General features: G+C 40.5%; 2 protein-coding genes across 4 annotated transcripts in view; one reads left to right on the forward strand and one right to left on the reverse strand.

The window, feature by feature from the left end:
* Window positions 1-12,000, reverse strand: part of LOC121645166 — a 52,556-nt gene that overhangs the window by 36,657 nt on the left and 3,899 nt on the right. The gene's annotated exons all lie outside the window — the stretch shown is intronic.
* The window catches only part of LOC121645163 (immunoglobulin lambda-like polypeptide 5), a 36,881-nt gene continuing 33,652 nt past the window's right edge, over window positions 8,772-12,000 (forward strand). The window contains exons 1-4 of one of the 2 annotated variants that reach the window (XM_041993571.1): window positions 8,785-8,966; window positions 9,385-9,484; window positions 10,850-11,149; window positions 11,273-11,815. In XM_041993571.1, coding sequence (XP_041849505.1) covers window positions 10,858-11,149; window positions 11,273-11,574 — 594 coding nt within the window. In that variant the 5' untranslated portion in view covers window positions 8,785-8,966; window positions 9,385-9,484; window positions 10,850-10,857 and the 3' untranslated portion in view covers window positions 11,575-11,815. Of the gene's footprint in view, window positions 9,485-10,849; window positions 11,150-11,272; window positions 11,816-12,000 lie in introns of those variants that run through there. The other variant, XM_041993570.1, reaches the window with a different exon arrangement.

Genomic DNA, 12,000 nt, shown 5'->3' on the forward strand with positions numbered 1-12,000 from the left:
GGTGGTTCACCACTGTGACGAAGAACCTATATGCCCAAAATCAGCCTCTCTCATGGAGATAATTAGAATTTCAGATTTTTCATGTGTACTAACTTTGTTGTTTATGCATTAATGTGTTAAAAAATTACGATGCTAATTTAAAAGATTTATCGGTTGATTAATGGTTTAATAAAGACAACAATGACTAGATGCAGTCATCTTTAAATACGAAATTCTGGAGTCCACTGAAACTTTTGAGTTTGCCGTTCGGAAAAGTGAGATCACTCTGTTCATAAATTAGAATCAGCTCTAAAGCATTGCACGTGAGGGAACGCCTTCCCACGCCCACATGGTGGCCATAAATGGTCAGTTGAACGTCTGTAATACATATTCATCACATCATCTGAATTGCTCGGGAGTGAAAAAGTGGAATTTTTCAGGGTGTGAGACTGAGATCCTGATGGATCATTTTGGGAAACGTAAAAGTGTTTCGTTGGTGAGCACGGTGTGGGCATTACTTGTGTCAGAAAGGCAGAATAGTGCCAGCAGGTGGCTGATGCTGTTAACACAATGTCAGAAGGCAAGACATGCCAGAGATATCATTCAAATTCAAAGGTAAGTTGCTTTGGATAAAAGCATCTGCTAAATGACTGTAGAATAAAATAGTAGAACATCGAAATTTGCAGCTGGAAATCTCAGTCGGTAGTGCATCCGTCTCCCATGCTGGGAGATTGAAGTTTGACTCCCACATGGATAAGTCACTTTGGAAAAAACTTCTGCTAAATGACAGTATTGATTATGGTAATTTAGTCATTTGTTTTAATTTATAAAATAAATATGTATAGATAAATCTGAGATTGGTAGCAGTTTATTCTAGTTTAAATCATTTTTCCTTCTAGTTGCTGGGTGTCCCAGCTGGGTGGGCGGTGCAGAGGGACACAATCACCGCTATTAACGAGGTGGTCAAGGAGTTGCGGGAAATAAAGACTGTCTTAATAGAAATTGAGACAACAATAAAAAAGCATTGTGTAAGTATAATAAATAAAAGGAAATCCAACTCTTGTGTGTTTCATTAGTATCACTTCTAAACCTCCAGCCTCCCGTCTGCATCCTGCTCTGCTGGTATGAATGACCAAAGCTACTTTTCACAATGACTGGTACATGCTGGCAGCAGCTGGAAGGATTTTATAACATGTAAGTTTTGTTTCACAGTGTTGGAACCTATTTTAGTGGTTGAGGTTATTAATATCAACTCCCCTTTTCTTGAAAATCCTGTAAACCCCCCACCCCCAACCCACCCGAGTGTGCACTCTTAGGTGTATTAATATCAAATGTGCGTCTTTATTCATTTCTGTAAACAGCTTATATCTAACTTGTGGTGTGAAAGGTAAGAGTGGCTTGTGCACAAATGTCTCGCATTTCACAGCATTTCCTTAATTTTATTCTGTGCCATTGGTGTCACCATTTCCTGTTTTCCCATATTATGTGTGTACACCTGGGTCAGAGTTGCATGGAGGTAGGAACATTTTACCGTCAAGTTTGGTTTTCATTAATCCCAAAAGTTGACTATATTTGGCGTACGCCGGTTTTTGTTCCTACGCAAGCTTGATAAATGAGGCCCCAGGTGTGTAGAGAACAGGAAGTAAAGAGAACAGAAAACACAGGAAGATGAACTCTACTAAATAAATCAGGAAATTAGCAGTAGCTAGGCCAATGGCGATTTTGGGGGGTGGCCACCCCTGAAATCTCATTGGCCACCCTTGTGGCCACCCCACTTCTGAGTGGTAATTTGTCAAGTCTATCAAAAAGAAATGCCTGTCAATCAACGATGCAGTGTGGATAATTAGCTGATTCAAGATCAGTTGAATGTGTCAAACTATCTGAGTAATGCTCATGCTGAAGCTCCTACAGCTGATTTCTGGTCTGTTGGATCACACTGAACCAAAAGCATCTTAAGAGCCAACGTATGAGCCCCCTAACCCTTAAAGTTGCATTTGCCTTTTGCTTGCCGTACAACTAGCAGCATACTAGGAAGCCTTCTGTATCACTGGAGTCACCGCGAACTTGCAGATTTAACATTTGAAAGGTAAGTTGTTTAAAATATAACTTCCCTCCAAGCTAGTGCTTTGCTTTTTGTTTGTTTTTTAAAACAAAGTACTGTCTTAGTTTGCCGGTGTGAAACAGGCTACATAGCTATGTAAACAGGCTGCTAACTAGCCTGTTGCAAACCACTCAGCATTTAGCAAGTTTTCAACTTTGGCAGAGTTAACATTAACATTTTAGTGAGGGTTTGTGTGTAACACTATTGGCCTTTAACATATCCACATGCCGCGAAGCCTGACAGACACCTTGTGGCTCAGCCTCAAACAGTCGCAGAAGAACGTGGAGAACTGTTACCACACCAGTTTAGCTAATAGTTTCTAACTACGGAACACGAACCGATGTAAATGTGTTTAGTTAATATTTGTGTGATTTACTTTGCATATGAGTAGTGTTTCAAGCTTTTGTTAATACCTGATAATTGACTGAGTATCAATTAGCTCCTTTTTTTTTAGCTCTTTTCAAAGTTCATGTCTTTTGTAATATTCTTTTAAAATGACTAACAGAGTGCATTTAAATTTCAAATGCTCAACCTGCATTTTTCCCATGCAATATTAAAAAACATTATCAAAGCAGTGCTTCCAATGCTTGAAACTATTAAAATAACAATAATAATAATAAAAAAAATCTAACAGAATTTTGTTTTTGACACTGGAAAGAGCTAAAGTTATTGTTTAAGATTTCCCATTTCTGGAAGCTTCCCTGTATTTCTTATGCTGATTTTAACCAAAGATAACAATGATCCTGATGGATGTTGCAATGGATGATATCTAGTGACTGATATGATTTCATGCAGGCATGATAAAAGGTAGCAAGGAAGAGACACAGAGATATTAAAAGTTTCTTGAAAAAAAGAAAAGTGTCATCAGAGTCAGCCCCAGGTGCCAGCAGCAGGAAGAAAGCCAGTCAGTTCAGCAGCATAGGCATAGCAGCAGTGATGAAGAGCAATCAGCTCCCTCTGCACAGCATGGTAGGTCATGTTCATGTAGCTCTTAGGGGTCCTTGATGAAGATGGATGGATTTGTCCATGGATTTGTTCTTTTACAAATAAGTTGACTGAATTTAAGTTCTTGTCATTCCATTTATAAAAGTATAGTTCTCTGAAGAAAACGAATTTTAAAATAATTTTAAAGACAAGATAATAGAACACATACATATAAGGGCTATGTAATTGTTTTCACCGTCCATCTAAAAATTCATGAAAAAAAAACTTCACTCAGCCAGTCACAGGTCTGTGAAGTGCCACTTTCTAATCATGGTAAGTTCAGTTCTCTATCCTGATGGATCTGTCATCAATATTTACTTCAAACTGTTTTGTATTAATCTTTGTTTAATATTAATTTGCTAATACAAAGTAAACTGTAGATCTTAGTATCCACACATTGTTTTGATTTAATTACAAAACATTAAAAGATAAAGGGAAACACTAGTGTTTCCATGACCAATATATAAAAGTGATTCTAGTGGTTTTTAATATTTTAGGTACCAGTGGTGAAAGTGATTCATATGGTGTGTGTAGATAAATTTATTAAGGTACTCATCAAGGGATAACTTAAGTGTGCTACTTATTTTCATTTATATTCTTACTCTGTTAATCATATCTTATCTTTAAGCTCATATACTTACTAACAGTGTGCTAGTGTGTTTAAGCAACAATGAGATTCTTCATATGGGATGTGAGAAGTACATGGGAGGGGCTGACTAACGGTGTGTTGCTAGTAAAACAACATGTGGAATGTTACCCTTAAGGGAAATTTCTGGGTCAACCGGAGTTCAGAGGAGATACCTTGTTTGTGTGTGTGTGTTTTCTTTGTCCCTGTTTTCCAGAACAAAAGAAGCCACCAAATGGATGGGTGTCACAAGGAGGGGGGTCGACATCTGCATGTGGTCGGCTTGTGACTGTAGCTGACCCTACTTCTGCAACTCCAGCATTAGTCAGTAAAACTGTGTATAGGAAGGAGGAGGAGCTGTAGGGTCCAGGGATAGAAAGAAGGTGTCCTATCCGTTGTGGGCAGCCGGACATCTCTTATGTCTGTTTGCCAGGGATAGATATGGACCCAGGGCTCTGTAATTTGCACATTTTCATACTTTGTAAATGAATAAATTGTTAACTTGAGAGAAGTAATCTGTCATATTTTGATCCATCAAAGAACACACAGGAGAAGACCCTAAAGAGAAAGATAGAAAGAAAATGTGTGGAACAGTACCTTATTAATTAGGAAAGTGGGAAATTAGTACCTGCCTATTTTAATACTGGGGGAAGAAGTACCTGTTCTTTGTTACTTGTGCATTTTTAAGGTTTTCTCCAACATGTGTCAGAAGATGAAGCTGCAATGGATGATCCAGAGTTCCTTTCTTCTGCAAAAATACATGCTGCCCCACCAGGACCTTATGGTATGTCCTAACATTTTATCTTTTAGCCCACACCGCAAAACTAGCACTTTATATGTTAATATCATGCAACTGCTGTAATACTGACAACAGTCTTCTTCCCCATTGTAGACACCATTCTTGGAGAGTTAGATAAGCGTTTCTCCAAAGACAACTGTGACATAATGAGAGGAATACAAGCTTTGGATCCAAAAAGCACAAGTTTCCTTGAAGATGAGGTGCTCTTTCGCTTTGGAGGATTTTATGAAAGTGATTTGGAAGATCTCAGACATGAGCTCCACCAAACAAAGAGACTTTTGCAAAGTGGAATGCAGACATTGTCGGGTGTTGTTGACTTTGCAGTATTCCTTGAGCCTCATAAGGACATTTTTCATGAGCTTTTTTGTTTGTGTAAGATAGCCATAGCTGTACCAGTAAGTACTGCAGCATGTGAGTGAAGCTTCTCTGCTCTTAAACTTATCAAGACTCATTTGCGCACAACTATGTCAGACAACAGATTGAGCAACTTGGGTGTCCTTAGCATTGAGGCAAGAAGAGCTAAGACGCTCCACATGGATAGGTTCATTAAAGTTTTTGCAAGTCATCACAAAAACAGGAGGATTCCTCTCTTTTAGGATGGACAAACAGAATCTGTCTAGTATGGTCTTTGTGAAAGTGTGATGGCAGAAGAAATCTAGTCAGTGCAAGACTAAAGACATGTTGTTTTTTTTTGTATCTGTGTATTTTTATGTTTTCCGTGGCCCTGACAATACTTTCAGAGAATGTCAACATAGTAATTCAAAATAAAAACAGTTCAGTAACTGTAAACATAAGTTCTTTGTGTTTTTAAAAATTCTAGACCATGTGTATGTAAAATGAAAGCAGGATTATAGTTACACAGTATGTACAGATCATTAAGGTTCTTACTGCCTTGGCCACCCCACACTAGTTTTGGGTCTTATCTTGGCCACCCCATTAAAAATGTCCTAGATACGCCACTGAACTATGCTAATGATTTTAAGGTGACATAATTAATATAAACTGTTTTCTGTTTTCAATAAACAGTTTTCTTCCTCTGAGAGCAACCGCCTTGCCGCAGTGGAATTAGTTTGCATGTCCTGACGATACTAGGAGCTATCTTATAGGGGGTTTTATGCTCCTGGTAGGGTCATGGCCCCCATGATCTGAATCTGAGTGGTGTTTTGTTATTGAACTTCTGTACTCATTATGGATTGTCCATAACGAACACCCTGTACAGACATAAGAGTGTCCACATGTGCTCTTGGCACTAGGTCACTCTAGACTGCAGTTTGATGATCAACTTTGTAGTCATATCATCAGACCTGTGGCCGCATGTCTTGGACACTTGCGTGAAGAGAGGGGCGAAGCTGTCATCTGATCACCACCTGGTGGTGAAGTAGGATGCCGGTCAGTCCTGGCAGACCTAAACGTGTTGTGAGGGTCTGCTGGGAAGATCTGACCTTTGTCAGAAAGAGTTTTAACTCCCATCTCCGGCAGAGCTTCAACCATGTCCTGGGTGAGGCAGGGGACATTGATTCCGAGTAGGCTGTGTTCTGTGCCTCTGTTGTTGAGGCGGCCAGCTGAAGCTGTGACCATAAGGTCATCGGTGCCTGTCATGGCAGAAATCCCCAATTCCCAGTGGCTTTGAAAAGATTTTGATCCACCATCCAGTGGTTCAGGAGGGGAAGGCAGTGCTCCATCAACACTGTGTACAGTGGTGATGGGGGACTGCTGACCTCAACTTGGGATGTGGAGGGAATACTCTCATGGAGGGAACACTTCGAAGACCTCCTCAATTCCACCAACATGTCTTCCAATGAGGAAGCGGAGTCAGGGGACCCTGGCATGTTCTCTCTTATCTCTGGGGCTAAGGTCGCTCTGGATGCTGTAGGGCTGTTCTTGGCTGACACACCTCTGCAGCATTGCAAGGACTTCAGGGACAGTTCCCCATGTACTGGCAGACTGGGGTGGTGGTCCCCCTATTCAAAAAGGGGGACCGGAGGGTGTGCCCCAACTACAGGGGGATAATAAATAATAATAATAATGGATTAGATTTATATAGCGCTTTTCAAGGCACCCAAAGCGCTTTACAGTGTGAATCCATTATTCATCCACTCCTCACTCATACCTGGTGATGGTAAGCTACGTGTGTAGCCACAGCTGCCCTGGGGCAAGCTGACGGAAACGTGGCTGCCAGTCTGCGCCTACGGCCTCTCCGACCATCACCGAACATTCATCCACACATTCATACACCAGCGATGCCAACACTGGAGGCAAGGAGGGTTAAGTGTCTTGCCCAAGGACACAACGACAGATGACTGCGGGAGCGGGAATCGAACCGCCGACCTTCCGATCATTGGACGACCTGCTCTACCGCCTGAGCCACTGCCGCCCCCACACTCCTCATCCTCCCTGGTAAGGTCTATTCAGGGGTCCTGGAGAGGAGGTCCGTCAGATAGTCAAACCTCGGATTGAGGAGGAGCAGTGTGGTTTTTGTCCCATTCGTGGAACAGTGGACCAGCTCTAAACCCTCTTCAGGGTCTTGGAGTGGACATGGGAGTTTGCTGAACCACTCTACATGTGCTTTGTGGACATGGAGAAGGCATTCGACCGTGTCCCCCTGGGACTCCTGTGAGGGGTTCTCTGGTCGTATGGAGTGCAAGACCCCATTGTACGAGCCGTCCAGTCCCTTTATGACCAATGCCAAAGCTCAGGCCACATTGCCAGCAGCAAATCAGCTTAGTTTTAGAGTGAGGGTTGGACTCCGCCAACGCTACCCTTTGTCTTCAATTCTGTTCATAACTTTTATGGAATTATTCGCAGCTGAATGTGAAGCAGCTGGGATGAGAATAAGTATCTCCAAATCCGAGATTATGGTCCTTAGCCGGAAATGGGTGGAGTGTTTTTTCAGGGTCAGGAATGAAGTCCTGTCCAAAGTGGAGGAGCTCAAGTATCCTGGGGTCTTGTTCACAAGTGACGAAAAGATGGTGCAGGAGATTGACAGGTAGAGCAGTGCGGAGTCTGCAGTGATGCGGACTCTGTATTGGTCTGTGGCTCGGGGATCTGGTCAGGATGCTTCCTGGATGCCTCTCTGGTGAAGAGTTTTTGGCATGTCCCACTGGGACGAGATCACGGACACAGAGGAGGGACTACATCTCTCGGCTGTTCTGGGAATTCCTTGGGATTCCCTCAGATGAGCTGGCATATGTAACTGGGGAGAGAGAATTCTGGGCTTTCCTGCTTAGTCAGCTGCCCCTGTGACCTAACCCCAAATAAGCAAAAGAATATGGATGGATAGATGGATAGCTGTTGCAGGTGGAGATGTTTATGCACAAACATCCCACTAGTCATACCATTCATTGTTAATGATTTACAAATTGTTAAAATACTCGCCAAGTGTTCTCAGAAAGCAATGTTGGCAACATTCTGGACAGGACAAACAGTCAGCGACCAAAGACAGCAACAGGCGAAAATCATCGCAACCTTTGTGAAACACGAGATGCGACAAACAGCAGTCTAGCCTGCTCCCATTGGTCAGTCCATGAAGCCCCTCGCTGATTGGTTGTAGTGCCATGCGACAGCGACAAAATTTGAACATTTTTCTATTTTCTTGTGTCGCATTGCTAACCCCGTGTACACATCTAAATAAACGAGGGCAACATTTCACATGCATGAATGTTGCTTGTCGCTTGGCTGGTGGAGGGCAGCAATTTTCGCCTCTTCACCGTTTCCATAAGAAATGAATGGGGAAGGAGCATCGTCGCCTCCTGTGTGTCGAGCCCATTAGCTCTTAGTTCTTCTTTAGTTGTGATACGGATTGTGAAATCAAGATTCACTGGTTTGTTTCCAGGTATTGTTGCCTAGGAAACGATAAAACATTTGTGTGCTCATCCATATCAACTTATAAATGAAGAGTTATAGTCAGAGTTAAAAAAAAAAGTTATTTCAGGGAGCATGAATGTCTAAACCAGACAATCCATTCAATAGTTGTTGAGATATTTCAGTTTGAACCACAAATGTCCACCTGGTGGCACTAGATAAAAAGTCAGAATCAACAAAGTCACTTCATCATTACTGCTGTGCGCAATGCAGCAATGGACATTATTGATTGTTGTGTGCTTTTCATTTTTGTGTGTTGTGAGACTGTTGGATTGTTACCTGTTGTCATGAACTGTAAACAAAGCATGCGTTGCAGATTGATGGACTTGAACCTCATTACATCTGTCGTTGCAATCATCTGATCGTCCCTCCCACTCGCTATAACTAAGACACCAGATACCTGTGGGACAGGGACACAAACAGACGGACGTATGCACAGACGAAGGACTGGCAGATGCTCGGACGGCATGAGAGGTTCACTGCCATCCTCGTGCACTGTAGCACTTATTTCTTTCCCCTGACAGTGGTGGGTGGTGAAACAGAAGTCCTGGCACTGCATCAACGGTTTGGACCGAGGTGTGAAGAGTCCTGCTGGACCACCTCCTGGTTGATAATTGGTGAGCAAAGTAAAGCCAGGAGAGTCACACTGGACTGGACTATATGGTATCTAAAGGCAGTTACTGAACTGCCCGGTCTAGGATTTGCTCAGTTTCACAATTTTTTTCTTTGTAGGTTTCTAAACAACTCACATTTTAAAGTGTTTGATTTGTATATAGAAATGAAAATATATATACATTTAACATCCATCTATGCTTCTTGTGTTGGTGTGGCCAAGAATTGCAATCTTATGATCTAGTAACATTTTAGACACCGTCCCAGACTGACCAACAGACTGACATTAACATCAGAGCCAGGCTGCTAGTGTGGCTAAAAGAGAAGAGAAGAAGAGACAGTCATGTTGATATGAACATTAGAGAAACACATCATGGAGCTGAAATATGATCCTGCTTCATCATGTGGTCTCCTTCACCTCAGCTGACACGTTCACCAGCAGACAGGTTTTTGTACCAGTCTTTCTCACTGTGTGGAGGATATTACTACATCTTTGGTTCTGGGACTAAACTGTATGTAACAGGTAAGAACAAACATTTCTTTTCCTTCACTTGTTTTCTTGTAGAAGTTAAAATGTGTTTAAAGTCAGTTTCTGCTGCTTCAGGCTTTACATGTTAGTTTTTTCATCATTAGTAGAGAATTCATCATGCAGCCATTGTTACAGAAGAAAAGCTCAATAGTTCCTGAAAACATGTTCAAATCTCACTGAACAACTAAACTTATTCTTTATTTATGCAAATATTAGTCATGATACAAACATTTACTTTTTCATCTTCTCAGTAATTCTCTGACATCTGCTGGTTTTTGTGGAAAAGAGATTTTTGTTACTTTAAAAATAGTTAAAATTTTTTGTAGAGGACAAAATTAAATTAAATGTCATTTGGAAAATGTGTTTTAAGAAATTAAAAGGTCAAATGTTCAACATGTGAACAAATCTGTGTTTTTAAAAGAAACTTAAACAAACATTAAAGTGGAATAAAAATCTACGTTTTGATAAATTTACGTGCAAGTTTTTATCCAACTTTATATGTACAATTTAAGTAACATTTTAATGTTACATGAGCTTTAATTCCATGTTGGACATAGGAATAAATACAATGAAGCAGAAAAATAAAACTTTTACTTATAAAAATAAAAGCATACATAAATGTTTTATTTTAATTTTTATTTAATCTATAATGATTCATATAAAAGATTTATTATTTACTTGTTTGTGTTTTATTAGTAAAGTTAAATGTTTAAACAATTTAAATAAAATTTCTTCATTTTCTGCCACATTAGACAACTTGCTGGTTAAAACTGCTGGATGAATGTTATTGTATTGTCTCAATAAATTAATACAATGGAAAATGAAAATTATTGGAAAAATATTACACATTAAACTATAAATAGTTTTCAATCATATTATAAATATTTAATGCGTAGTGTCCAATACAGTGGACGTCTATTTAAAATCTATTTTCTAGTTTATTCATGGGTGAGGACGGTATATTTGTATATTCATACATTGTAATTAACAAGTTTGCTTCAGTGATAAACAGGAAAAGAAAATGTATTATATGATAAATATTATGATCTAAATATTTTATAGAACATATAAAGTAAAAAAAATAAATAAAAAGTAAAATATGATGAAGAATTAAAGTATCACTGTTTACATCTGTAAATTATTCTAACTAAAAAACATGAAGCATTGTTATTTAAAAATTCATCATGAAAGGGTTCATTTAAATATCATCAATAAAAACATAAACATGTTATGAAATCATTTTATTGACGTTATAAAGAAGATTTCCACGTGGTCCACCTGCTGCCATGAGGTGATGAGTGTGTGTGATATGAAGCTGAATCCAGTGTATGTAGTGAACTTTTTGCTGTCAAACTTCAGAGGAGCAGATGGTGAAGCCCGTGGTGAACGTCTGCCCCATTGAATCCAACGTCCACCAGGAGGGGAAGAGCTCCCTGCTGTGTCTGGCCTCAGCCATGTTTCCTCCTCTGGTCCAGTTCTCCTGGAAAAGACAGAAGGAGGACGGCTCTCTGGAGGAGCTGCTCCCTGCTGAGGGACAGTTCAGAGGGTCCAGACAATCCGCCGTCATCAGAGTGGTTGATGGTGATGCTCTCAGCAGATATAAATACATCTGCTACGTCAAGCATGAGGGGGGAACAGTGGAGGCCCAAACACAACAAGGTAATGAAGGCTTGGAGACTGTGTTCAGCAGAGATTCAGCTTCATGTGGAGACGCTGTCAAAGAGAGCAGAGGAGCAGAGGACTGACATTTCTCACTGTAACTCCAACATTTTTCTCTTCCAGAGGTTCCTGCTTCTCCTCCACCACCTCCTCCTCCACCTGCTTCTACTCCACCAGTTCATGCATCAACTCCTCTACTTCTGCAAAAAGAAACATTTCCACCATCTGATCCAGCTGCAACCTCTGTTCCTGTTCTCCACCCTGTGAAGCTGTCAGTGTCCTTCCAGTCTGAGTTGAGGGTGAAGCTGCTCTTGCTGCTGTCCACAGTGCTGATAGTGAAGAGTCTGGTGTACTGCTGTGGACTCTCTCTGCTGATGATCCTCAGAAACAAGGGACCGTCCACCAACTGCACACATGCTGACTGAGTGTTTTCTGCTGGACTTTTCTCTCCATCAAACCTCATCAATTCATCTCATTCATCACTTTGATCAGGATTCACAAATGTTAGTTATGACGTGTTAGAAACTAAATGAAGATGAATTATTAGCTGCCTTGTAGATATTTCAGCATTTATCTTGTTTTTCTTTTTAATCTCCTATATCTGCACAGTGTGGTAGGTTCTCCACATTTACTCACTCAGATAATCTCAATAAAGTGTAAAACAGGGTTGTTGGTGTTTGTTTCTCTGCTTGTTTACAGGTTCGGTATGTTGACAACCGTTAGACTGTGGTTGTAAATTTCTTTCTCTTCTAACCTCAACGAGTTTCACATCATACAAATATATAAACAGGAAGAAGAAGGAAGCCATTTTGATTCAGTATTAAGATGAAGTGTTTCTATGGAAACCAGCA

This window comes from Melanotaenia boesemani, chromosome 8 (genome assembly GCF_017639745.1).
Source record: "Melanotaenia boesemani isolate fMelBoe1 chromosome 8, fMelBoe1.pri, whole genome shotgun sequence".
NCBI classification, from domain to species: domain Eukaryota; kingdom Metazoa; phylum Chordata; class Actinopteri; order Atheriniformes; family Melanotaeniidae; genus Melanotaenia; species Melanotaenia boesemani.